The 27,694-nt window shown below is 44.3% G+C and overlaps 1 protein-coding gene across 1 annotated transcript in view; it reads left to right on the forward strand.

Moving 5' to 3' along the window:
* The first annotated feature begins 4,256 nt into the window (after window positions 1-4,256).
* Window positions 4,257-27,694, forward strand: part of ECEL1 (endothelin converting enzyme like 1) — a 189,640-nt gene continuing 166,202 nt past the window's right edge. Inside the window, exon 1 of the mRNA XM_088467436.1 lies at window positions 4,257-5,006. Within this exon, the coding sequence (XP_088323562.1) occupies window positions 4,257-5,006 (750 nt within the window). The remainder of the gene's footprint in view (window positions 5,007-27,694) is intronic.

Here is a 27,694-nt window from a genome sequence, read left to right on the forward strand (position 1 = left end):
GCACCCTTTAACGGTCAAGCCAGCCGGCCCTTTACTTATGACACAGGCGCACGCTTGGCACTACTTTGTTGATGCACGTGCGGCTACTGCGCACACAATTCACAAACACAGAAAATAATTTTTTTTTAGGTTTGGACTGGAGTGTACTTTCGGGGGTTACAGCACCCTTAACGGTCAAGCCAGCCGGCCCTTTACTTATGACACAGGCGCACGCTTGGCACTACTTTGTTGATGCACGTGCGGCTACTGCGCACACAATTCACAAACACAGAAAATAATTTTTTTTTTGGTTTGGACTGGAGTGTACTTTCGGGGGTTACAGCACCCTTAACGGTCAAGCCAGCCGGCCCTTTACTTATGACACAGGCGCACGCTTGGCACTACTTTGTTGATGCACGTGCGGCTACTGCGCACACAATTCACAAACACAGAAAATATATTATTTTTTTAGCACTTGGGGGGAGCACCCCTGATGGACAGAGCACCCCCTGGACAACACTACAGCACCCCTTTAGGACTGGGACACTGCACAGGACTTTGGAACTGACTGCACAACACAGTCCAGCCAGCCCCTATGGACTTTGAAGTAGTGGACACAGCCCCTATTAACAACAGCAGCACAGCACAACACAGCCAGCCCCTATGGACTTTGAAGTAGTGGACAACAGCAGCACTACACTACACTACACTACACAGCACTAACTCCCACCCTCCCTCTTCACTGTCCACAGCCGAGTGAGAAAATGGCGCCGACGCGGGTACCTTATATAGGATCCAAAACCCGCGAGACTCGGAAGGCGGGATGATGACGTTTTGCCTCGATGTCAGATCCGAGTCAGGCGGGAAAAGTCGAGCCTGACTCGGATCGGACTCGGATCGGGGGGGCTCGGGGGGGTTCGGATTTCAGAAATCCGAACCCGCTCACCCCTAGTTTCAACTGTATATATGAATTATATTTATATGTAATATATCTCCATAACCCTAACCAGGGTTACATTTTAAACATACTGCACTATAAATATAGTTTTATTTTGTAAATCTGCACTTCTTGTGAAAGTCCCTGGGAAAACCGGTGGAGCTGGGATTTGATTCCAGAACTAATCACTAATACAAGTGCTTTGAGCCCAAAGGTATCCCTCGGCTTTATATATGGTACGTGTGCAGTCTATAGAATTTATATGACACTAGGAAAGTTTAAATTTAATGCACTAGGAGGCACCTTTTGCCTTTATTTTATCATATATATATATATATATATATATATAAACTCCAAAACAGCGGGCGGCACTCCTTGGCTTTCTCATTCAAACATCACCACATTTGGTATTTATTGCCTATGCGTGTGTGTGTCCCTACTTCAGCTGCCACATCGCTTTACTATTCCACCACCCCACTTGGCTTTTCTACCCTTCCTCCAAAAAACTGCAATTTCCCCCCCCCCCAGAAATCATTCATATACACCCCATACTTTTAATATACTCCACCCCTCAGATCAGTGCCCCAGTAGTATCCCCAGCAGTACCCCTAGTAGTACCCCCCCTCTATGCAGTGTCCCCCAGTAGTGGTCCCACCAGTGTGCAGTGCCCCCAGTAGTATCCCCAGCAGTGCCCCTAGTAGTACCGGTAGTAGTAGTCCGTCTCCCCCAGCAGTGCCCTTAGTAGTCCGTTCCCCCCCCAGCAGTGTCCCTAGTAGTAGTCCGTCCCCCCCAGCAGTGCCCTCAGTAGTAGTCTGTTCCCCCCCCCAGCAGTGCCCTTAGTAGTAGTCCATCCAAACTTCCCCCCGAGGGCCCTTAGGAGTAGTCCGTCCACCCCTAAGCAGTGCTCTTAGTAGTCTGTTCCCTCCCTTCCCTAGATAGCATTACTACACTGTAATCCCTCTCCAGGTGCTTACCACTTCTCCTGCAGAAGGCTCTCTCTAGATTAAAGTCTGATGGTCCCTGCATTCTGAGCAATTCCAGGGAAGGATAGAACAGGGCAGAAGAGAGGAAAGAGACAGCAACTAGAGCATGAGAATGATAGAAATTAGGAAGCAAAGAGGAAGGTGTAGTGTCAGGCGAAGGAGACAGAATGGGGCAAGATCTCAGAGAGAGGGGATCGAGTAGAGATCTCCCTCGCAGCAACTCATTGGTGGCTGGTCCTGGGGGAAGGACCAGCCTTGAGGGTCTGAGATGAGGGCTGTGGTATGAGGGGCTGTGATGAGGGCTGTGTAGTGAGGGGCTGTGGTGTGAGGGCCCCTTGATGAGGAAGGCTGTGCAGAGAGGGGCTGTGATGAAGGCTGTGCAGTAAAGGGCTGTGGTATGAGGGCCTGTGCTGAGGAGGGCTGTGGTATGAGGGGCTGTGCTGAGGAGGGCTGTGCAGTGAGGGGCTGCGATGAGGGCTGTGCAGTGAGGGGCTGTACAGTGAGGTGCTGTGGTATGAGGGGCAGGGGCGCCGAGAGGGGGGGAGCGGGTACAGATTACCCGGGCCCGGGCTTCCTGAGAGGCCCGGTGGGGGCCCGGGTCCAGCGCCACTCCCCCCCCTCACAGCAGCCCAGCACACAGCGTGTGCTGAGCGGCAGTGGGAGACTGCCCGTGGCTGCTGAGCAGCAGCCACAGCAGTCTCCTATGTCTGTGCGGGGGTTCGATCACACTGATCGCGCCCCCCCTGGCTTTGCGCCGGGCTGAGGGGGCTCAGAGCGCCCCCCCTCCCCAGCGCGCTGCAAATCTTTTTTTTTTCTCGCCAAGGGGTGTGGCCACGCCTCCCGTGATTAGGCCACGCCCCCTATTACCGGGGCCCGCCACGGCTCTTGGCGGGCCTGATGAGGGGCTGTGATGAGGAGGGCTGTGCAGTGAGGGGCTGTGAAGAAGACTGTGCAGTGAGGGTCTGTGCTGAGGAGGGCTGTGCAGTGAGGGGCTGTGATGAGGAGGGCTGTGCAGTGAGGGGCTGTGGTATGAGGAGCTGTGCTGAGGAGGGCTGTGCAGTGAGGGGCTACGATGTGGAGGGCTGTGCATAGAGGGACTGTGAGGAAGGCTGTGCAGTGAGGGACTGTGGTATGAGGGGGGCTGTGCAGAGGGGGGCTATGAGGTGAGAGAGTTTTTCTGTGCTGTTATGGGCAAGTACAGTTATTATAAATAGAGGGGGGGTACAGGAAAACACTCAGTAATATCAAAACATGGAGGGGGGGCGCCAAATTACTGCCTTGCCCCGGGTGACAGAAATCCTAGTTTCGGCCCTGGTTACTGTCCTGAAATTAACTACTTATTAGAACTATGACTCCACCTCAGAGAATAAGCCAGTTCTAGTTTAGGGAATACAATAAAAATATGGACTAGAACCTTCATAAGAGTATCATAAACTTACTCAAGTGGGCAATAGAAGAACATTTTAAATAGAAAACATTGTCATTGAGACTTATTATTTTAATTAATTTTGTTGAACAAATTGTTCTGTGTCATATCTGTATGCTTTTCAGCAATGCTAAATATGTTTCCAGTCACCACTAAATAATAATATGCTACCCTGTATGATGACATTTCTCCTATTCTAGCTTCCACTACTTACTGTAAGATTGGTATATTACTCTCCATTGATAGCATAGCCTCTGTTATATGCTCACAGATAATAAATCAAATTAGGATAATAAAGTAACATTAAAAGTTTATTTATTTTAATTTCATAGACTGGCACATGTGTGTTATTAGCACCCCTGACACAAATTAAATGTACAGTAAGTGGTACTCCATAGGTCAGTAATAGGTGTTGCATTAGGAGGCCCTGTAATCTTTAAACTGGCTCCTATTACCGTTTATCTCAATGATAAGTTAATCAGAGAAAGAGACATATATCTGGGATAAAATATCAGGTATTTTAAAAATGTGTTACAAGCTATAACAAACAATTTTATAACAGGCAATAAGGCAGGTGGGTGCCACAGGGGAAGGCTCATCACTGCCATAGGTATGTGTACATCATGCAGACATTGGTACCCTAAGCACTAGTGGCACAAGGGCTAAGTTGGTATGTTAGACTGACACAATGGATGACCTATGAAGTAGAACAAAAGTAGAGTTTACATTGTCATAGTGTGTGATATTATCGTATGTCTTTTTGCAGATTCCTGTCACAGAGAATGGAGAACAGAAAATAAGAAATACAACTACTTTCTCCTTCAATCTGAGCAGCAAGAATTATTCAGCTCAGAAACACTGAGGTTTGTCTTTCTCACATTCTAGTCTTCAACTCCAGCATTCACAGTGCTTGGATGTCAGTTTGACAGTCATGGAAAAAACCTATTCTCTGACAGCTCACTATGATGAGTTCCAGGAAGTCAAGTATGTCAGCAAGTACAATAGTAGCAGCACACTCTCCAATGGCTTTAACATCCAGGTGAGCTCCAAAAAACAGCCAAAAGGAATCCCACGATGGAGCAGGAGGGAGACCTGTCTGCTCTCTGGGCTGGTTTTTGTAGCTGGTCTGTGTGTCATTTTAGGGTGTATGTTGGTATTGAAGTATCTGGCTATGGAGCAGGACGGACAGTGCTTAGAAGAGTGCCAGGAAAGAAAAGCATTTATGAGGGCTTCCAAATTCATTAGCAACAACATAGATCCAACAATACCACCTTGCACCGACTTCTACTCATTCGCTTGTGGTGGTTGGCTGAGAAGGCACAGGATTCCAGAGGACAAGCTCATTTATGGCACTATTGCAGCAATAGGAGAGCAGAATGAGGATAAGCTGCAGCACCTTCTCCTACAACCTGTAAGAAGGAAGTACAGAGGGTCTTCTGAGAGGAAGGTGAAAGAGTTCTTCAGATCTTGCCTAAACATGAAGGAGATTGACCGTTTGGGAGCCCTCCCAATGCTTCAGGTTCTTGAGGACTGTGGAGGCTGGGATTTGCCAGAATACTCCAAAACCAAGTGGGACTTTAATGAATTACTTTTTAAAACTCAAGGTGTCTACAGCACAGCAGTTTTCTTCTCACTCACAGTCAACTTAGATGACAAGAATTCTTCTAGATACGTCATCAGGGTAAGCCATTTGTTCTTCATACACTGTCACATTGCAATCCATGTCACATTAGACCCTAACCAGTTTTCTAAATTGCCATGGGTTATTTGCTACTCTTATTGGCAGATCTATTTTGACTAATAGAATACGAAAATTATTAATGATGTGCTTAGGTACATTTATCTTTATATTTCTATTTGTTTCATTTTCTACATTTATTTTAATTGTGCATTTATTTTTGGAGTCTAAATCAAGTTCACCATGAGAGATTTTAAGCCACAATCCCAGACTGTTAAACGTTTAAGGTGATCCTTCCTTCCACTACATATCCTCCGCCCTTAAACCTCCCATTTAATTTATTGTCACAGTTTCATTATCACTGCTGAATTAATAATGATTTAAAAAACCCTTCACATTAATTAATTTGATCCATTTCAGTTAACTACGATGGTAAATTAAATGGAGAGTATTTTGTACTTGGTAAGAGGAAATCTGACACTTTTTCTCAACATCTAGTGGAGTTTTCCTATGACAATAACTCTTATTTCTTTTTCACATTTTTGTATTAATTTGTACAAATTAAGTGTAACTAAATATTTTTTTGGTGGTTATTAAAAATTAAATTTTATTAGGAAAATGTGAGACTTCGACCTCAAACAGATAGAGAAGGAGTAAATGATACCTCTATAGAAGTGTAAAATAATGGTCTCCTTTAAGCATACTGTACTTGGCACAGACTGAGCATTGTTGCAGCCATACTCAGAATTACATTTACCACTAATGTACACAGTAAAGTCTTTTTCTCTTTTTATAATTTTTACAGCTTTGTTATCTACTCTTTGGCAGCTACTGGAAAAATAAATTGAAGGACAAATAAATATGTCTACAAAAGTAGTACTTGCAGCTATAAAGCTCAAGGGTGATGCTTGCCTGTTTATGCCTCTAGGTAACACGTTTACCCATTCAGGGAAATAAACACTGGCAATACAACAACACGTAGAGAATCTAAGTAGTTGTGGTGTTTTACCACCAGAAGCAATGGCATAACTAGAACTTTGTGGGCCCCATAGCAACATTTTTACGGCCCCCCCAACTCAGGTCTCAACCTGAAAGCTAGCTCTGCAGATTGCGGTGGCGTGTTGGGTGGAAGGACAGTGTCAGTGAGTGACACTACAGTCCGCTCCGACACCACCCCCCACACCCGCCTGCTGGCCACCTGGCTATTTACTGCGGGGAGATTTAAAAGAAAAAAAAATAACTCGGGAAGCAGTGCCAGATTAAAGCCTGCATGGGCCTGGAACTAAAATTATGCCACCACAGGGGGTGTGGCTAGTGACATGGGACTCACACACACATTATATATGTGTGTGTGTGTGTATATATATATATATATATATATATATATACATACAGTCAGGTGCATAAATATTGGGACATTGACAGAATTTTCATATTTTGGCCTCTATTCACCACCACAATGGCTTTGAAATTAAACAAACAAGATGTGCTTTAACTGCAGACTTTCAGATTTAATTTGAGGGTAATTACATCCAAATCAGGTGAACGGTGTAGGAATTACAATGGTTTCTATATGTGCCTCCCACTTTTTAAGGGGCCAAAAATAATGGGACTATCAACTCAAAAGCTATTTCATGGACAGGTGTGGGCTATTCCCTCGTTATTTCATTATCAATTAAGCAGGTAAAAGGTCTGGAGTTGATTCTAGGTGTGACATTTGCATTTGGAATCAGTTGCTGTCGACTCTCAATATGAGATCCAAAGAGCTGTCACTATCAGTGGAGCAAGCCATCATTAGGCTGAAAAATCAAAACAAACCCATCAGAGAGATAGCAAATACATTAGGTGTGGCCAAATCAACTGTTTGGCACATTCTTAAAAAGAAAGAACGCATCGGAGAGCTCAGCAACACCAAAAGACCTGGAAGACCACGGAAAACAACTGTGGTGGATGACAGAAGAATTATTTCCCTGGTGAAGAAAACCCCTTCACAACAGTTGGCCAAATCAAGAACACTCTCCAGGAGGTAGGTGTATATGTGTCAAAGTCAACAATCAAGAGAAGACTTTACAAGAGTGAATATAGAGGGTTCACCACAAGATGTAAACCATTGGTGAGCCACAAAAACAGGAAGACCAGATTAGAGTTTGCCAAATAACATCTAAAAATGCCATTACAGTTCTGGAACAACATCCTATGGACAGATGAGACATAGATCAACTTGTACCAGAGTGATGGGAAGAGAAGAGTATGGAGAAGGAAAGGAACTGCTCATGATCCAAAACATACCACCTCATCAGTGAAGCATGGTGGTGGTAGTGTCATGGCGTGGGCATGTATGGCTGCCAATGGAACTGGTTCCCTTGTATTTATTGATGATGTGACTGCTGACAAAAGCAGCAGAATGAATTCTGAAGTGTTTCGGGCAATATTATATGCTCATATTCAGTCAAATGCTTCAGAACTCATTGGACGGCGCTTCACAGTGCAGATGGACAATGACCCGAAGCATACTGCAAAAGCAACCATAGAGTTTTTTAAGGCTAAAAAGTGGAATGTTATTGGTCCCATTAAAATTGGTATTGTATTGTTATAATCGGGGATGGGGTGCGAGGGGGGGGTGCAGGAGCGCGATAGTGCAAGGGCATGGGCGGCAGTACTGAGCGACGGGGGTATGGAGCAAAGGCGTGTCAGAACAGCAGAGAGGGGAGGCAGGGCTGGACAAAGCTGAGGGCGGAACAGAGAATGAGGTGACCAAGCATATGTGTATAATGTTTGTGTGTGTGTGTGTGTGTGTGTGTATATATATATATATATATATATACACATATGTAAATATAGATTCTGACACTATGCACACATACAAATATATCATTTTGCAAATATAAAAATATGGTCAGTGGCAGTGCTCTCATAAGGGAGCATTCCATGTTCAGAGGCACCGCAATCAGCTTCAGGACACAGACACCACGTTCCTGATCAGCAGCAGCGCGTCCCCGAACAGCAGCAGCAGAAGTAGACCGCTTCTTACGATCACCTAAACCGCCTTCATGTAGCTGAGCTTCAGCTTGTTGGGCGTGATGGTAGGGTCCCCTCAGAGAAGGGCATCTAGATGCTGCCATGATGGTAGCTATGCCGGGGTTGCGGCTACAAGTGACATCACGCGATGGAGGAGGAGCCAAAATAACTGCGCAGTGCAGGAAGAGCTTATGAAGCCCAGTCCCACTGCTCTGCCACTGCCAGTATCCTATCCAATAATCAGTACTTGAACCGCCGGTGAGCATGCAGGCTGGGGGTTGCGGTTTCAGTGGGCAGGTCATGGCTGCCGCTGGCCCCCAGGCTGTACAGCCATGGCCAAAAGTTTTGAGAATGACACAAGTATTGATTTTCACAAAGTTTGCTGCTTCAGTGTTTTTAGACCTTTTTGTCAGATGTTACTATGCTATACTGAAGTAACATTACAAGCATTTCATAAGAGTCAAAGGCTTTTATTGCCAATTACATTAAGTTTATGCAAAGAGTCAATATTTACAGTGTTGACCCTTCTTTTTCAAGACCTCTGCAATTCGCCCTGGCATGCTGACTGATGGCCGCCCCTTTGTTGCCTAATCAATGCTTGGAGTTTGTCAGAATTTGTGGGTTTTTGTTTGTCCACCTTTCTCTATGGTTACACATATGCCCAGAAGAATTAGGGTCATTTAAAAAAATAATTTGCTATGTAGTTATTTTGAAACTAACTGAAGTACCCAGCATTGCCAGGTTTAAATCTTCAAGTTATTAAGTTTTATTATGTGATGTTGTCCAAATCCATCCAGTAGAAGTTCCAGAACAGGCTCCCTGGGTCCAAGTTCTGCACTCTGCCATGAGGTCCAACTGGCACCTCAACCACTCCATTAGGCATCCCAGACCAATTACCACCCCTCTGTGAAGTTCTAATCCATATCTATCCAGTGGAAGGCCCAGAATAGGCTCCCCTGGTCAAAGTTCTGCCCAGCGTCCTGGGTCTGGAATCCAATGCTATCACTCTGTAAAGTTTTCGTCCATATCCATCCAGACAGGGGCCAGGGGTCAGGGCTAGTGTTTTTGGCAATTATCTGTATAATACATACCTGCCAATGGGGATATGCCTTCTGGACACATTACTTCAAGAATAATGGTCACGTGCCATATCTTAAAATTTAATTGGATTTCTATTAATTTGTATAGAGGGCACAATGATGATTGTGGTTGTTTGCTATATATGATTTTAATCGTATAGTACAAATGCTAATTATTGCTAATTACTGGATAAAAGAATTGTGTGCAGGGAAATGGTGGTCATTTACAATGCAATGTGCCGAGAGGGGGTGATGCAGGTAGGTAGAGAGATTGAGCCATGCCCACATTTCTGCATGCACATTCTTAAAAATGCACAACATGCTGAGTAGGGTATGGCCACACCCCAATGATTGACCACACCCTTTCTCTTGATCTGGGCCTATCTGATGTCTCGCAACCTTGTAACAACGTGTTCCTTTTTAGGTAAGAGGAGTTATACAAATATTGTGCTGTAAGGAGAACTGCATAACCGGTATTACCACAAAGGGATCAAGGCAGATGTGGCAGCATTGCTGGCACAGTGTCTCTCTTCTCTGGCTTGTGCATGTGGGGTGCCTGGATTGGCACTCTGTGTGTTCTTAGGACTTGCCCAGTTCCAAGCTTACTTGCACTCCTAGCCTCCTCTTCATGGCAGCACATGTTCTGGGAGAGGAGATCATGGGGGCTGGCACAGGATGAGAAAGTGTTCTTCTACAGGCCAGCTGTCTCATATAAGTATATATAATTTAAGAGCATATGAAAATAAAAGTGCATTCACCGCCATATAAAACCATGCAGCACAATTTGGGAGGTGAACTTGCCAAATTTTTTCATGCCAGAAATACATCAATAAATGGAGGGTACATTGGAGAGGAGGCTTTTGCTCACGTTAGAAGATATGTAGGAGGGTCTTATAAGACTGGTATTAATACTTTATGGTGTGATGCAATCTAAACAGAACACCAACTATACCTACCAACTGGCTTGATCTATGGCATGAAAGCATACTGGGCCTGATTCTAAGTCCTACACAAAATGGCTGCATTTGAGGGAGGCAGATTAAGCCAGTCTTTTTACCATATGCCAGAGGTTCCCAAACTGGGTCCTCAAGGTGCCCTAACAAACCAGGTTTTAAGGATATCCATGCTTGACCACAGATGAGTTAATTAGTACCTCAGTCAATTTGGTTTAACCACCTGTGCTCAACCATAGATATCTCTAAATCTTGAGCTGTTGGGGTTCCTAGAGGAGCGCGTTTGGGAACCCGTCTTATGCTAATGAGAGCAGAGCCGTAACTAAACTTTTTGGTGCCCTGTGCCAGAGAGAGCATTGGAGCCCCCATCACCATTTTTTAAATAGAGACATTAGATAGTGCATCTGAAAACAGGCCATGGCCTAATGGGGAAGGGCCAAGGAAGAGATAGGAGAGGCCAGGAGATGCTTGGGATAAAAGAAGTGAGAATGATAATAAACCGGAAAATTGACAGGGCCGAACAGTGTCCCCTGCCCTGCGGTGCCCTGTGCCATGGCACTGGTCGCACTACCCTAGTTACGGCCCTGAATGAGAGTATCCTGTTTTCCTGTCCAAAGCCACAACCATAATCATTAGTATCAGCACTTGCACCTGCCCTATGTTGGGTGCAAGAGATCTGTCAGAAACAGGCATCCCTTCGCTGTTCCCTCGCCTTAGAATAGCACAGAGGTATAGCTACACACCCACCACACTCCTATGACACTGCCACAAGACAGATTTCTTGCATGCGACTGCAGAATTTCTACTCAGTTGCCGCCGGTTTGACGCAAAGAGAGATCCAGCCAAGATCCATACGACTCAAGCTGGTTACACACTGGGAGACTGTCCGAGGCTGCTAAAGCAGCAGCCCGAGCAGTCTCCTATGCCAAAGGGGGGAGCGATCACGCTGATCACATCCCCCATTGGCTGTGCACCGGGCTGAGGCACACACAGCGCCCCCGTTCCCAGCGCCGCAAATGTTTTTTTTTTATCGAAGGGGGTGTGGCCACGCCCTCTGCGATTAGGCCACACCTCCTACCCGACGGGACCTGCTGCAGCATGCAGATGATGGTCGTTCAGTGTGTATGAACGACCATCATCTGCAGATATATCTGTCAGGTGTGTACCCACCATCAGGGCTGCCACCAGAAATTGGAAATTGTGGGGCCCGGTACTAATAAAATATTCAGGGCCCCCCTGGGGAAGAGCATAGGGCAGGGAATGCTGAACCTTATTGGGGGGGGCAGGTTAGGAGAGGCTGGAGAAGGGGGAGGCACATGGGAGGGCAGTTAGGAGTAGAGGAGAGGCACAGGGCAGGGGAGGCTGTCTGGACTTGGGGGTGGTGGCGGACGCGCAGTGAAAGGCTGGCTGCATTAGGGAAAGGCTGGCTATGTACTTACCTGCAGCCAGCAAGAAAGCGTCGGTGTCATTTCAAATAAGGCACTGGCCACAAGCCAATCAGGAGCGGTCACTGCTGATTGGCTGCTCGCGGACCGACAGCCAATCAGGAGCGGCCGCTCCTGATTGGCTGCTTGCACAACGACAACCAATCAGGAGTGGCGCTCCTGATTGGCTGCCGTTCCGCTCGCGGCTGATAACTTATTTGGAATGCTGCCAGTGCCTGCGCCGCATCTTCTCCATTAATGCTGACCATCGGGCCCCCTCTCTCTCCGGGCCCAGGACAACAGGCCCGGCAGTCCCCCCCTGATGGCGGCCCTGCCCACCATTAGAAACGGCCAGAGATATGCAAAAATGCTTACTTCTGCACTGTTTGCTAAAACTCTCTATTTTGGACAATATACGGAGCCGTGTCTGAATCAGGCTCATTATCCCATTACCTCTAATCACAGTTTTAATTTGTTTTTCTACCGTCTCAAAATTAACAATTGTAGTAGGAAATGGACAATGTTGTTTAAAAGAGTAACATCTACATTGTTTGTGCATGACAGTTGTACATATAACACATCTGGAAATGATTGTATATGAGGGTATCATGTGGTTATACTATGGAGGGGTGCTCACAGGGTGAGGATATGTAGGGGGGGACACTTGGAAGTGGGGATGAGTCTGGCATCTTCCTGTCTGTAGTGACAGCAGATGATAGGAGGACAGATAAGCATGAATCTGCCCCTGGTATACCTTCCTGTTGCACATTCTTTAGTACCTGTGGTGCTGCATAGGGAAACCATATGGGTCTCCTTTTGCTCTTAGTCAGACTGGAGGAGGTACAGTAAGCTTTTCTTTTTTATTTTATAAATATAAAAATAACACATTGGCGGTCGGTGACAGCAAATTTGATAAATCAGTCATAAACTATACATTTCAGTTAAAGCAGTTTTGAAAATTGAGTTATCTCCTGTAGTAGGAACTGTCAAAAATAAAGGGAAAAAACAAACGTAATGGAGCTCATGCAGAGTTGAAAGCAAGATCAGTTTGTTAAACCTATCTTGCGTGTTTTCGCACTGTACATGCTCTGGAGCCAAGCGTACTCACATACAGGCAGTGCAGAGTCGTATGCAGTTCAGCCGCATCTCCACTTGCAGTTGAAGGGGCATAACTGGGTTGCAAAGGGACATTCACACAAAGGAGCTCATTTAGACCCGCTCGTTAGATGCGTTCGCTAGGCACCCAGCGGATGCAAATCCAACGCACGCCCAGCAAGGCAGGCGATCGCACGGCAAGGCATTAGCACGTTCACTATGTCTTGGCGTGCGATCAATTAGTGTATGCAGATGCCAACCAGCCATTCATAAAATGCCAACTTGGTTGAAACCATTGGTATTTTGAGTACCATCGGATGCGATCGCAGCGCTTGAGGTTGATTATACCCTGCCGCAAACCCTGCAATCACTTCAGTGTGAAATACAACCAGGTGAAGTGTACAATGACGCTGCCTGTTAATTATGCACGCCTCTGCAACGGCGTTAAGACGGTCAGGCACGCCTGATTTCGCACCTCCAGTCCCCCGTTTCTACTGGCCTGCCCCTGTTACCACCCACAAACGGCTTCTACTGTCACTCAGTCTGCTGGGTTGTCTATGCGCAGTGAGCGAACGCTTCCAGATCTTATGCAGTGGTTCGCACATGCGCATTGCGATGCATGCGCACAATGCGATCCATCGGTAGCTACGAGCGAACGCTTCTTAGCAAGCGGGTCTGAATTAGCTCCAAAGTTCATAGAGGCCTTAATGTGTTGTTATGCTAGATTTTTAATGGATCTTTTGTACCTGGGAAAGGGCTGGTGCAAGTGCATACTGTTCATGTTGATGGTGTCACAGCGCGCTGGACACCGACACGCACTTACCAGATCTGGTGGTGCTGGTCTATGGCAGGGCAGCGGGGAGTCCCTCGCGCCCTCTGCTAGCTGATCCTCCTTTCTCCCCTGGCAGCACGGAGCGGGCGGCCATGGCACCCTGCGGACACGCGCACCGACCGGAAGAGAGTTTAAGGGGACATGTACACCAATTAGGTGAAGTCACAGACGGTACCATCATAAGAATTTGACATACCTAAAAACAGCCAACTGCCTAAATTATCGTCAGTCCAGATGGTCGTTGTTTTTAGATCAGTTTAATCTGGTGATTACCTAACGGCCGGGTAATGAAAACATCCTGGTCGATGCCCTGTCCCGAGCATTCAGCTCTGCTGAAATGGAGGAAGTAAAGGAAGGCAAGCCCATTCTGAACCCTGCTTGCTTCGTAGCTGTCACTAACAAGGTCAAAATTCAGCAGGGGAAAACATAGCTTCTGAACTCTGCTCCAAAAGTCAAAAGAACCTTGGAGCTAATCCTCAGGAGGTACTGGTGGCCAATGGTCCGTCAAGATGTTAGGGATTTCGTGGCAGCTTGTCATACTTGTGCACAGCACAAAGTTCTGCCACACTCTCCATCAGGTCCCCTGTTGCCACTACCAGTGCCTGATTGTCCTTGGACTCACATTTCCATGGATTTTGTGATGGATCTACCTTTATGCCAAGGGTTCAACACTATCCTGGTGGTGGTGGACAGGTTCTCCAAGGCCGCTCACTTTGTTCCACTAAAGGGTCTACCTTCAGCATCAAAGTTGGCAGAAGTATTCATAAGAGAAATCTTTAGGTTGCACGGGTTCCCTAAGGACATTGTTTTCGACCGAGGGGTGCAATTTACCTCTAGATTTTGGAGAGCATTATGTAGGTGCTTTGGTATCAACCTCAGCTTCTCTTCGGCCTATAATCCCCATGTAATGGCCAGACAGAGCGAATAAACTGAGAATTGGAGAAATCGGGATGACTGGGTCTCTCTGTTGCCATGGACTGAATTTTCCCTCAATAATCTGTATCATGAAGCGTCGGGGCGCTGTCCATTTTTTACTCAGTACGGTCTGCATCCGGTGTTACCTGAGTTACCAGGTCTTCGATCAGTTTCACTTCCAGCCATCCGTGATACAGTGAACTGGTTCTTTAAGATTTGGGCCCGTATTCAAGTTTTGAAAACGGCAAGAATACGGCAAGAATACGGCAAGTCCGGCATGTGATAAAGTTTCACATGCTGGACTTTTCGCCTATATCGCGTATTTTAGCAGAGGAAACTTATCGTGCGCGTACCCGATTCAATTCCAAAAGACATGAAAACGGAGACACGTGTAGTCAAAACAGGAGATAAGTGGTGTCAAAATGGGGAAATCAGCCTGAACCCCACAAAAAGATGCAGAAACATTGGGGATCAATGTAATAGTGCCCGATTAGCCGTAATAAAACTGTTTGGGGTACTTAAGTTCGCACAATGGCCACTAATTAGTTAATTTGCACAAGTGGTGAAGAATAGCATAAAGCAGTTTTTTTTGGTGAAAGTAAGTAGTCCTGTCAAATTTGGGGTACTTGAAAATGGGTGCAAACATATTTAAAAATCGCTACAGTGAAGTTATAAAAAACATAAAAAACACACCTTAAGCAAACACCTGCAATAAAAAAAACACCTCACCCATACTTGCAGACCACCAAAACGTCTATTTCGCTAATTTTTATGCTTGTACTCCCACTTTGTACTTTTTCGCCCTCAAATTCAAACTACTTTTTACGGGTGTTCCTCACTTTATTTTAGGGATTTTTTGACGCAGTTATGCTCTGGGGGACTGTTCCAAGGGTTCTGAGTGGTTTCCCCACCTTTGCACTCCTAAATAAAAATGTTGCACTCCTTTTCTCCTGCTATTCAGAGGCGAATCTTTTTTGCCTATTACACTGCGTTGTGTTTCTGCGTACGCGAAAAGCGGATGGAATTGAATACGGAGATAAGTTTCCTCTGGGCGAAAAGTTGCAATTGGCAATACTTTTTCACAGATCTCGGCATTTCGCTTCTAATTGAATATGGGCCTTGGAAGGAGGTAAAGAGGAATTTCTGCAAAGCCTCGTCAAGATATAAACTGTTTGCGGACAGGAAGAGGAGGAAGGGTCCAGTACTGAGCCCTGGTGATAAAGTCTGGCTGTGAACCAAGCATCTGAGATTAAGAGTTCCAACAATGAAGTTTGCTCCCAGATACATCGGTCCCTTCCAGATTCTCCAGGTGATTAATCCAGTGCATTCCGTCTGAGACTTCCTGGTACACTTAAGATACCTAATATATTTCATGTGTCCCTCCTAAAACCCCTGGTGCTTAAACCAATTTTCAGCACCCTGCAACCCTCCCTCTGCAATTTCGGTAGACCCTCAGGAAGAATATGAAGTGAAGCAGATCATGGCCTCCAGGATTTCTAGGGGATCTGTTGAGTTCCTGGTAGACTGGAAGGGGTATGGCCCTGAGGAACGTTGTTGGGTCAAGGCTAAAGACATTCACCCACCTCAACTTCTTCGGAAATTTCATCAGAAATTCCCTGGCAAGCCATTTGTTGGGTGTTCGGTGCCTACCCCTAGAGGAGGGGATAATGTCACAGTGCGCCACACACCGGCATGCACTTACAAGGTCCGGTGGCGTTGGTCGGCAGGAGGGCAGCGAGTCCCTGACGCTCACTGCTGGCTGAACCTCCTTCCCCCTCGTGGCATGGTGCAGGCGGCCGCAGCTCCCTGCGAGCGCGTACTGACCTGAATAGAATTTAAAGGGCCATGTACACCAATTAGATGAAGTCACAGAAGGTACCAAATTTAAGCCCTGCCTATTTAAGGAAGTCTCTGGGAGCACCCCTGTGACAGAGTATAGGCTTCCAAACCTAACTCCAGCGTTCCTGTGTATACTCTTTGTTTGTGACCTATTTCGTCTGCTCCCAGCGCAGTGCTTGGTAATCTGGATTTCAACTTGGCTATCCTTTGTGACCTGGATATGCTTGCTCCCTGGTATCGTCTTGTCTGTTTGGTTCTGACCCAGCATGTCGACTACGCTGAAAACCTCCGCTCCATCCAGAGCTATTGGGGAACCTAATCTGAGGGCCTCGACCTGTGTTGGACGCAGCTTAGTCCATACCTCCTTGCGGGGGACCCTGGTGAACACCGCCGGCACATTAGACTTTGAGCCTCAGTTTTAGGTCTCGCCGAACCCATTACAGGTTGCTTCCATTATCCACCCGAGAGTTGCGACAGACTGCTATGAAATACAGATAGGGGTGATCCTGCCACAGAAATGTCACATAGGGGCAAATATATATACGCATTTAGCTCTGTGTGCACAATGCAGGAGCAATTACTGTAAACATGGGAGAGGGGGGTGGCAGCAAAACACTATTCTAAGCTACAATGAAATTGCTTTTCCCACCAGTTTTTTTTATCTGAGGTGTTCTAGGTGTATTGCTTTGCATAGGGGCCCCGTCGCAGGAGTGGCCCATGTGACCAGCAGCGCTATACAGCAGCAGCACCTTCACCCACCACTCACATCATTGTCACTGTGTGCCCTTTGCACAGACTTCTATGTAGCTTAGCTTATCCTATTCAAGTGAACGCGGGCCAAAAGCACCTCTCCCCCCACCCCTTGCCAGCTGAGCGCATGGGGCCACATCTATCTCTTGCATTGATTATGTCAATAATATTTGGTTTTGTCATTGCCTTTAACTTGACGGATCGCGATGAAACAAAATGCAGGTTATTTCTAGGAGTTTCCACTACAAAATGATACAGTTTTCATGAAAATCGGTTCAGTAGACTTTGTGCCAACTGGGAACAAACAGACTGACTTAATGGTGTTGTTATAAATATATTAGCATAGATTGAATGTTTTAATAACTCTTTACTGTATTTCATGTTAAAGTAATATACGGGAAGTGAGACTTATTTTGTCCCTATATTGCATGGAAATTTGTTTACACACATTTCACGGAATAAGGTGTCAATTTTACTCCCCAAAAATATTTTACTCCAATTTTTATATAATAACATACGTATCTACTACACTACTATGAATAACCCCAGTAATTTCTCTATCTGGCCATCACAGCTGCTCTCAGATAGAAGAAATTGAGCTTGTTTGTTGGTCATCTGAGTATTATTATTATTCTCATTTATTTATATGGCGCCCCTAATGTTCCGCAGCGCCTTACAAAGTATATTAACAAGTTGTAGACCAGCGACTTACAGAACAATACAATACAGGACCAGGACATGGATAATATATATATTGCTACATTAGCGACCATAACACCCAGATAAGCAACAGAGCATAAGTAACCAAGTGTTAGGTGCCCTAGTGGTGAGTAAGAAGTAGATGAAACTAAAGTAGGGAGAAGCACAAGAGGGTAGAGGGCCCTGCTCGTAAGAGCTTACATTCTAAATTGCTCACAAAATATTCTTCCTTCTAAGGTGTACAGACCTATATGGTGGCAAAGGGGAATATTGGCAGTAGTAGTGTGGCTGGTACAGCCCTTTTAATATAATTATTTGTCAGTATAGTGCAGTTATATTTCTTGCTTTCCAATTCTTCACAGTAATCTTGGACTATAGAATAAATACATTGCGCCATCTATTACTAAGGTGCCTATTTATCAATTCATATTTTTGGAATATACCCCAGAAACACTCGTTCTTGGGAAATACCTACAAATATTATTTATTATCAAAATGTATCTATGGGGGACCGCAACAGAAATCAGAGATATCTGCTGCGATCCCCCATGTTATATAGCAAAAGCAATCACCATAGAAACCTATAGGGGCTGCCTATTTACTGCATTTACCAAGCTTGGTCATGGTAGTTAACGCCATATCCAGATGGCGTTAGTCGTTGTAACCTATGGGCTACTTTCCGCAAACAAAGTACTGGAGAGAAATCCATAGGCTACCACCCTGGCACTCATGACTCACACATGCGTGCGCAGAATGGCTCACGAAGCAGAAGTGAAATGATTGCATGGACAAGTTCCTGTGGGTGTATTTAATACATCCTCGCGATATATAATTTCTTATTGCTGCAAACAGCAGTGATATAAATTATAATTATTGGGTCTAGAACTTGATAACTGATATATGACCCTTCCTAGCTACTATATCAGATTAGAAAACCATACCTTTAAAACAGCCCTTTTCTGGCAGAACAGGCCTCGTTTTACATTTATATTCCCCTGTCCTTTTTTCTTCAATATCATTCTTTTTTGGGTCTTTTGTTGATAATGTTAAGGATAAACTCCTAGGTTACATCTCTCTGTCTTCTTCTGATATACTCGTGCAGTGCTAAATCGTAATCCCCAGGCACATTTTAGTATGCCCCAAAGTCAAAATAAATATCTGCAGTGCTATTTTTCAGCAGGGACAAGCAGGAACTCAGTTCCTGAACCTCTCATTACCTATGACAAAATGTCCTGGGCTAAAATGTATTTTCCATAATACAAGTTTTATTTTAAAGGCTCTTTTGAGTGTCTTCCTTACTAAATAGTACAGTCGAACATGGATAAGTGGGATCTCAAGGGGATCTTAGTCTCACTTAAAGAGGTATCTCACTTATCCAGTTTCTCACATATCCAGGTTCAAGAAGTGTTTGTCTCACTTATAGAGGTTCTCACCCCTGTAAGAGAAGGTACAGACATAGAGACTTGTCAAAACTTGTACTAATCGCACTTACAGAGGTTCTAAAGGCGGTCGGCTCATTTATAGAGGTTAATAAACTGCACTAATCTCACTTAAAGAGGTCCTAACAGCAATCGTCTCAGTTATAGAGGTGATTATTCCTAATAATTGAGAAAAATCAGTATCAGTTAAAGAGGTTTGACAGTCTCACTAACAGCAAAAATGTCAGAACCTCACAATTACTCACAGTAATAAAGGTTTCCCACTTATACAGGATTGACTGTGTGTGTATATATGTATGTATATATATATCAGTGCCGTAACTAGACTTTTTGGTGCCCTGTGCCAGAAAGAGCATTGGCGTCCCCTCACTTTTCAAAGGGACATAATGCACCCAAAAAAGGGGAATGGCCTCATGGGGAAGGGCCAGGGAAGAGATAGGGGACGCCAGGAGATGCTGGGGATGAAATAAGAGGAAGCTACAAGTGAGAATGATAATAAACAGAAATTTGACAGGCCCAAACAGCGCCCCCTGACCTGTGGTGCCCTGTGCGATGGCACTGGCCACACTACCCTAGCTACGGCCCTGAAATATATATTTATATAAATAAATTGTTTATCCATAGCTCCACCCCCAGTAGTTCCTGAACCTATTTTTCCATGAAAAAGCCCTGATGTGACGTGACCATGAACAGGTGAGAAAACACTTCTCTATGGGGATAATATGAAAAAAGAAACGTATCGCCATCTAGTGACCCAAAATGATAATGCAATATCCAATACATATCACGTTTTTACTAGTCAAGGATTTTGCAGACAGTTTAAATGTAACAAATGGTAATTCAAATAAAGTGTATGTTTCAGATCTAATATTGATTATCTGTATTCTGAATAGCAGTGCCTTGTTTAATAGCGTACAAGTGTACATTCTCTTAATTTTACAACATAGTCAATTTTCTTGGTCTCTAAAATCCTGCTGTGTTTTTCAATTATCCAGCGTCACGCTCCTTGTCCTTAAAAGGGAAGATTCTACTGTATTGTGTTTGATACCACTAAGATTTCACACTACACATATTTAAGCATATTTGTATCAGGTCTAAAAAGCACACCCACAAATATGGAAATTGTTTTCATATAGTTCTTTATTGGGTTACCTCTAGTGAAGGGTATGCCAGAGACCACACAAACCAGGCTAAAACCATCTGCTTTTTAGTGCACTGGCATTTCTTATTTTTATCATACAATATTCAGTCATGTATTTTCCCCCCGCAATTACCTTTGGAACCCCTGCAGCGAGGGGACCGGTGACGCGATTCATGCTGAATCGCGTAATTTTGCCCCCCCCCCTGTTTCACAATGCCTGTAATATCGGTATTGTGTAGTGAGGGCGGGGCCAAAATTACGTGATTGTGTGGCCCTGCCCCCGTCCCAACAACAAATACTCGTAGTATGGCCAGCCCCGCCTCCTCATGCTGGCCACGCACCCTGTCATGTCAATCTGGCTGCTCCCTCCCAGATGGGGCAGCCAGAAAGTCGGCAAGAATGGGCCAGGGTGTTATGATGACGTGATTCATATCATGTTATTATTGCCCCACCCTCGCTGCACAGTATAAGACAGTGGGGTTGGGGCAATTCACCATAAACTGTGTCATCAAGCCCTTGGAGCATCCACTTCACTGGGAAATCAGAAGGTTTGTCTACTCTCCCAATAGTCTTGGGGAACTAGTCGAAATTTTTAAGTCTTTCAAACATTCCTGGACAGTAACAAGTACGTCTATTCTACATATATCATCTGATTTCTCTGCATTTCTCTAATTACCAATATGCATATTTGCAGCTATACTCATAGCTGTTATCAAGATAAAATGAAGTATCCAGCATAGACATGAAATAACACCATCAAGAGCATTGTGTCCCAAATCTGGTCCTCATGCACCTCTAACAGCTCATGTTTTCAGGATTTCTGTCTGTGAAGACAGGTAGGATATTTACTGACTCAGCCATACACTACATGGTCAAACGTAGTTAGTGTGTTTGTCCATTTTGGAGAAAGAGAAAGAATGTGGCTGACTAGTGTGGAAGCATGTAGCACATAACAATCACCTGTCCTCGGTTACTCTCACTAACTGCAATGGAAGGAATGTCACCACAAGAACTGTTCATCAAGAGCTTTGTGGATTCTGGCCCTCATTCAGTGCCGTACGCTCTGAGCAGAGCGCACGCTCTGAATGAGGGCCGGGCTCCATTTTCATGGAGCGTCCTCCTGGACGCTCGTATAGCTGTGGGTCACCACCCACAGGCTATACGAGCGTGCTTTGTGATGGCCGCGATGGCCGAGACCATCGCGACCATCGAATTTGCGAGCCGGAGCCTGCGGTTGAGGTTTTCAACCGCAAGCTCCGGAGTGATTTTGGCTCTATCAGAGCCAAAATCACTCCCACTGACATCACTAGTGATGTCAGTGGGCCGGCTTCTGACGGGAGGCGTTCCCGTGGGAACGCCCCCGTCAGGGAGGCACGCCCCCGGCACGCCCACCAAAGGGGGCGTGCTGTCAATCAACATTGACAGCACGCCCCCTTTGATCGGACACAACGAGCGAAGGACTTTCCTTCGCTCGTCGCGTCTGGCGCATGCGCACGACGGAGCTCTCTCCGTCGTGCGCATGCTCAGTGCATAACATCAACCCACTTGCGAGCGGACAGCCGCTCGCGAGTGGGTCTGAATCAGGCCCTCTGTTTCCATCAGATCACTTACAATGACATTCTAGAGAATTGTGTGTCCAACTTTGTGACAATAGTTTGCTAATGAAATGGACTGCCAACTGTGACCCAGACCCTTATCGCCCAATATTAGTGCCTGATATTGTAGAGGGGCATATTTAACAATATTGTGAAGTGCCCCACCACCTGCACGTTAAACATAATTTCTTATTGCCACAAGCAATAATCATTTATATTAATTAATATAGAATTTAACAAATGTCTCTTTCTAAGTTTTTCAGATCTTGGTAAATTTGCCATTATTGTAGTCCCTACAGATAGCTATAGTTATAACAGAGGGACCACAGCAGAGTCCGCTCCCATTGATATTAGTAGAAAGAAAATAATGGCAACACAGTTACGAAGTGATTAGCATCGTTGCTCCACACGTGTTTCACCCTCTGAAAAAATGTAAAGTGCTTTCACCTCTTTTGGGATAAAGGCACTCTATAAGGATTTCCTAGGGGTGTATTTACTGAAGGTTGATATTAATCAATTTTCATCGATTTAAAATAAATCAAAATTTATCAACATTTATGTTGCGTTTCTGGGGATAAATCACACATTTACAAACAGACAATTTTTAATTTTGTTTTTTAGGTATTAGTAAATGCGTGATTTTGGTTTAGCCCCAAAAAAACAACATCAATCAAAATAATTTAAAATCCACCTTTAGTAAAAATACCCTATATTATCTAAAGAAGGTCCCATCAAAAATGGTGTAAGAAGTAGACTCATAGGGGTATATTTACTAAAGTACGGATTCATAGAAGTGGAGTTGTTATCCATAGCAACCAATCAACTTCTACTTAACATTTAACTAGCACCTTCTAGAAGATAATAGCTAGAATCTGATTGGTTGCTATGCGCAACATCTCCACTTCTAAACACTCTTACTTTAGTAAATATACCCCATAGAACCTGTGGTCACCTCACACCTTGTAATAGACTGTTGGTGTATAGAGCTCCATAGAAGAGGAGGAAGTACTGTATGGGATTTTGTAACAATGGTATTTCTATGCTGGCCTGGTCCACCTTCATTATAGCTATAAACTTTCTTTAAAAATGAACCTGTCAGTGGCTGATGAAAAACTGCTTGCCTAGTCCTACTCTAAAACTTTAGATGTACTAAATATTGGATTTGAAATGTTACTGTAACAGCCGCTAGTGACATTTCCATTGCTCATAAATGTCCGGGGAGGTCAAGACTGAGTCACTGAGAATTTATTATTTCCAAAGCTGATGGTAATTGTAAAAAAGTTAATGTATAGGTATCTGTATAGAATGAGAATATGGCAAAGTAGGGGTTAAACAGACATAGGGTAAATGATGATAAGTATTGTATGGCATGTGTCAATTAAGTACATTAAACCCCTTACATCCATGGACTGTGTTATATATCTTCCTCTACTGCAAAAAACTGTATAGGTGCACGTGTTTGTCTGAATATTTAGCACTAATTGCCTCTTCAAACTGAAGTGACATTACAGCCGATGGCAGTTTATTTCCATAGCAAATGGTAAATCCATCAGGGACCTAGAAATGGTTCTTAATGTGCAAATTTACATGACTGATACTAGGTGGAAGTTAGAAAAACCTGTTTTGATCTGTGTAATTGTGCAATTTTAGCACAGAGCGCAGAGTAAATTATTGCCAGATGGAGACTGAGAGGAAGTAGGTAAAGGAAATAGGTAAGATAGGCTACTGTAGGGTGAGGGAACTCATTACAATCTGAATTTTCTAAAGTCAGTTTGTCTTTGCCTTAAAGGGAAATGCAAAGTGCAGTACATTAAGGGCTCTATTTAATACAGTCCACATCTAGATGCAGATGGGTTGTGATAATATCGCCCAAATTCGTATTGCAATATTTGAATACTTCACAAGGTTATATAAAATACCGCAAGCAGGTACAGAGCTTGCGAGAAAGCGCTGTCCCTGCGAATCCTCTCTCCACTTTTTTCAGGGAATTTTTTGCAAAAAATACATTGACAGTGTGACTGCACATGCACCGCTTGCTACCTTCCCGCGACTCCCCCGCGGGCGGTAAATGTGAATAGCATATAACAAAACAAATCAACCTCACTTGCACTCTGGATTGTTCCTATAAGTCAACAATAAGTCCATCAAAGCAATTGTCCCACGTCCTCCGGTATAGGTGATTCTCCGGTATAAAAAAGAAGAAATGGAAAACACAATATAGTGTAATAACGTCACTGTATGATGTAGCCACCCAGGGATGTGAATATGAGGAGAATATGGTGGACTATGAAGATCTTCTCCTGGCTTAGTATGGTCCCAACTCCCGAAAGTATCACCCAGATGTGAATGAGGATATCTCGTGTGGCGTTCCTTACATGTATGCTTACTTGTAAGGGCGACGTATGGACATATAAAGGTATCTTTATTTTCAGAAACCTCGACCTGTGGTCCTTAATGGAATGTGGGGACTTTCAAGTCGTGATAGGACATTTATTACACATAAAAACATATATAAAAAATGCAGCAGTAAGCCCATACCTTCAGATGGTAATATTATGCAGATAGCAGCAGATTCCTATTGCCCTGCAGAAGATGGACCCGGATCAGCGAGGGCAAATGGGTAGCATATAAAATGGATGGCATACTGCATACAATGGGTGAAGCGACACTCTTCAACGTGTTTCAGCGAGCTGCGGTGCCTTTTTCAAGATGAGTGTCCTTTCACTCCCTGATGCAAGCTCTGTGAATACATATGTTTGTGTATGCCTGTTACACACAGATGAGGTTTCCATTTGGTGTGCTGATTCAATATTCAAAATAGTGATCACTTAGTTATGAGACACAAAGGGGTCAATTTACTAACCAACCTGCTTTCAAAGCCGCTGATTGGTGACTTTGGCCAAAAGATTTAATATTGCAATATAAATAAATGCTAAGCACGCATGATTTAGCATTTATTTATTTTAGCATTTATGTCAATACTGTTGATGATTGGCAGCTTTGACAATCCGCTGGTAAGTAATTACAGTATATTCCAAGGTGTCTCATACCTCAGTTAGCTAGGTCTACAGATCAGCAAAGCTGTCGGCAACTTGCATTAGCATGCCTTTAGTACTGTATAATACATTCTCAGTCAGAGTTAAGAAGTTGTGTTTTTTTTTATAAGATAAAAAAATTAAAATTAAGATGATACGAACTTAAGGTTGAACTAAAACCATACTTGCCAACTCTCCCTGGTTGTCATGGAGACTCCCTGAAATATTAGTAATCTCCCTGACTCCCTGAACAGTCTAGCAATCTCCCTGATTGCACCTTACATCTATTATAATTGCCAGTGTGCGTTTACAGGGAAGTGCATAAATTAGCCATTGCGTTGCTATACGCAGCTTGAGCTTTCACTGCGTGCGATGAGGTTAGCAATTCCTAAGTAAGGTCAGTCCTTGTGCAAATGTGCATGAGGCTCCGATTGTACTCGATGTTGCCAATGGTTTCGCACACTTGCAAAGTATTACAGATGTATGTAAGGTAAAGTGGACGTCCTTATGTTTGGCTTCGACGGCATTGCGATTGCAATCATTTACGCATGCAGTGAGACTGCATGCTTAACCGCAACTGCGATTGCAATAGCGATCCGTAATGAAGCAGGCCCTATGATCAGGGTTGTCTACCCTCCCAATTTCAGCGGGAGTCTCCCGATTTTGAACTGAGACTCCTGCTGCCCCGCAAACCCTAGTGGTACACCCGGGTTTCCCGTGCAACCCAGTTAAAATCGGTGATGCCGGGGGGCATGGCCTGCTCGGAAAACGTTGCGACGTCAGGACCCGATGTTAATTAAAGGCCGGCCACCGCTGGGTTATGGGTAGCGGTGGCCGCCTATCACTGTGCGCAGTTCAGTTGGGTGCCTGGCAGCTGCAGCGGCGGACACGGCATCAGCGGCTTCCCCTACGGTGGCAGTGGCCCTGTTACATCTAAGGGAAAAGGGAATTATCAATTAAATTAGTAAACTAACAGAGCTGGGGTCCATGGTGGCTGGGTGCTGAGTGTCACAGGACACAGACATTAACTGCACTCTGAAAGGGCACTCAGTGACAGGTAACCACTACATGGCTGTCAGTGAGCGCCCTCTCTGACGGCAGGTAATGCCTGTGACACTCAGCACTAAACTTTACTGTTTTCTCTTCAGACGGGAGGTCGGGGTCCGCGGCTGAAACGGCCAGATAGGCGGGGGGACAGGGAGGTGAGGGGAAGAGAGGGGGGGTTGGGGGGGACACAGAGTTACCACAGCTGTAATCAGTGCTGCGCATGCGCTGCTTTTGTGAGTGTAACAGCGCATGTACAGCACTGATTACAGCTGCGGTAAGTTAGAGCAGACAGAGAAAAGTATCTATTTCCTGAAAAGCTGTCATCGCAAAAATGACAGCTTTTCGGAATAGATACTTATGGAGAGGAGGAATGATGAATTCCTCTGGTAATTAGGTAGAACTCCATGCGAGTTCTAAACCTAATTACCTCCATCGTTTTTTTTTTTCTTTTTTAGTTATGATGAATAGGCCCCAAAATATCAAGTGAACTTATTTGGAGTTTGGCTTTCCTGATTAAGTGAACTTTTTAGTTTTCTATGAGTGAAAGAGTGATGTTTATTTTCTATGTTGCTGATATTGTGAGTTCTATCTTCTTCTTTCACTTTAAATATATTTTGCAGGAAATTAAATAAGGACAAACTTTAGAATTCCACAGAGCAATACCGGTGCCCATTTCAGGCATAATCTGCTCTAAATAGCCCCCTAGAAGTCATTTTTGCCACTGGATAAAGATAATTAGGAGTAAATGAGCTGAACACTAAATGAACTGAACTTTGAAGAGTCACAGCTGTTCAGAGATATGGAACATAAAGATGAAGAGGACATGTGGCCACCCACAATCCCAGGATACCTTTCTTCAGTTTTAGAAGTTTTAGATGTGCACTGAGCATTGACCAATATTATTACTTCATAGGCACATATTCCATATTACTGCATATTTAATGAATAATTGCTCTAGTTGCCTCTAAATGGGTTAACCACTATTTCTTATACCCTCATTTATACATATGTTGCAGAAATAGTTAGAGAGGATGTCATTAAATAGCCTGCAATTGCAATTCACATTGCTCTAATCCTTAGAGGCATCAGATGCATGCACAACACTGTGAAGATGTGCCCCCCTTTAAGTATTAGGGTTACCAGGCTCTTATATTCTGCAATGACATAAATCTGAGAGGAGGCTGCTTTCCTGGTGGTTATCACAGCATGCAGGAGCTGATGTGCCATATGGACAAGCGATCTTCTGCCTATCAATTAAACCGGCATTAAAGTGCCACTGGCTTGGCCTTATGCCCTAAAATAATGTATAGCAGCAGCAAGGACTGCCAGGGGAACAAGGTTATCTGCTTGGCTGGAGCTGAATGGCAATTTGGCATCTCACATTCTATGGTTTCCAAATGAAATGATTGCAAACAAGTGATTAACTAAGATAATAATACTGCAGATCTTGGGCGGTATCTATTAAACACAAATCTAATTAATGGCACATCGTCAGGTGCCATGATTTGGTATAGCAATATTGAACAGGGTGTTCTCAAGTGAGTTATCTGATATTACAGAAATTTGTAGAGGTTGTTATACATTTCTGCATGCCACAATATTCATGTTATAGAGATACAATTACAGTATGTTTTGGAAGTTGAACATTATTATATTTTACAATCTTAGTTACCATTTCTATTATTCTAATGTGGCTGTTGAAGTATCTATTAAGAGGCAAATCTCATATCCACATAAGGTGAGGAAAAACATAATATGCAAATCTAATTTTCTTTTATTATAATAAATACATAGCATCTTTGGAGCCTATGGGCAGAGTCAAATGAGATC

Source organism: Taudactylus pleione, unplaced genomic scaffold, assembly GCF_031769625.1.
Source record: "Taudactylus pleione unplaced genomic scaffold, aTauple2 ptg000010l, whole genome shotgun sequence".
Taxonomy (NCBI): domain Eukaryota; kingdom Metazoa; phylum Chordata; class Amphibia; order Anura; family Myobatrachidae; genus Taudactylus; species Taudactylus pleione.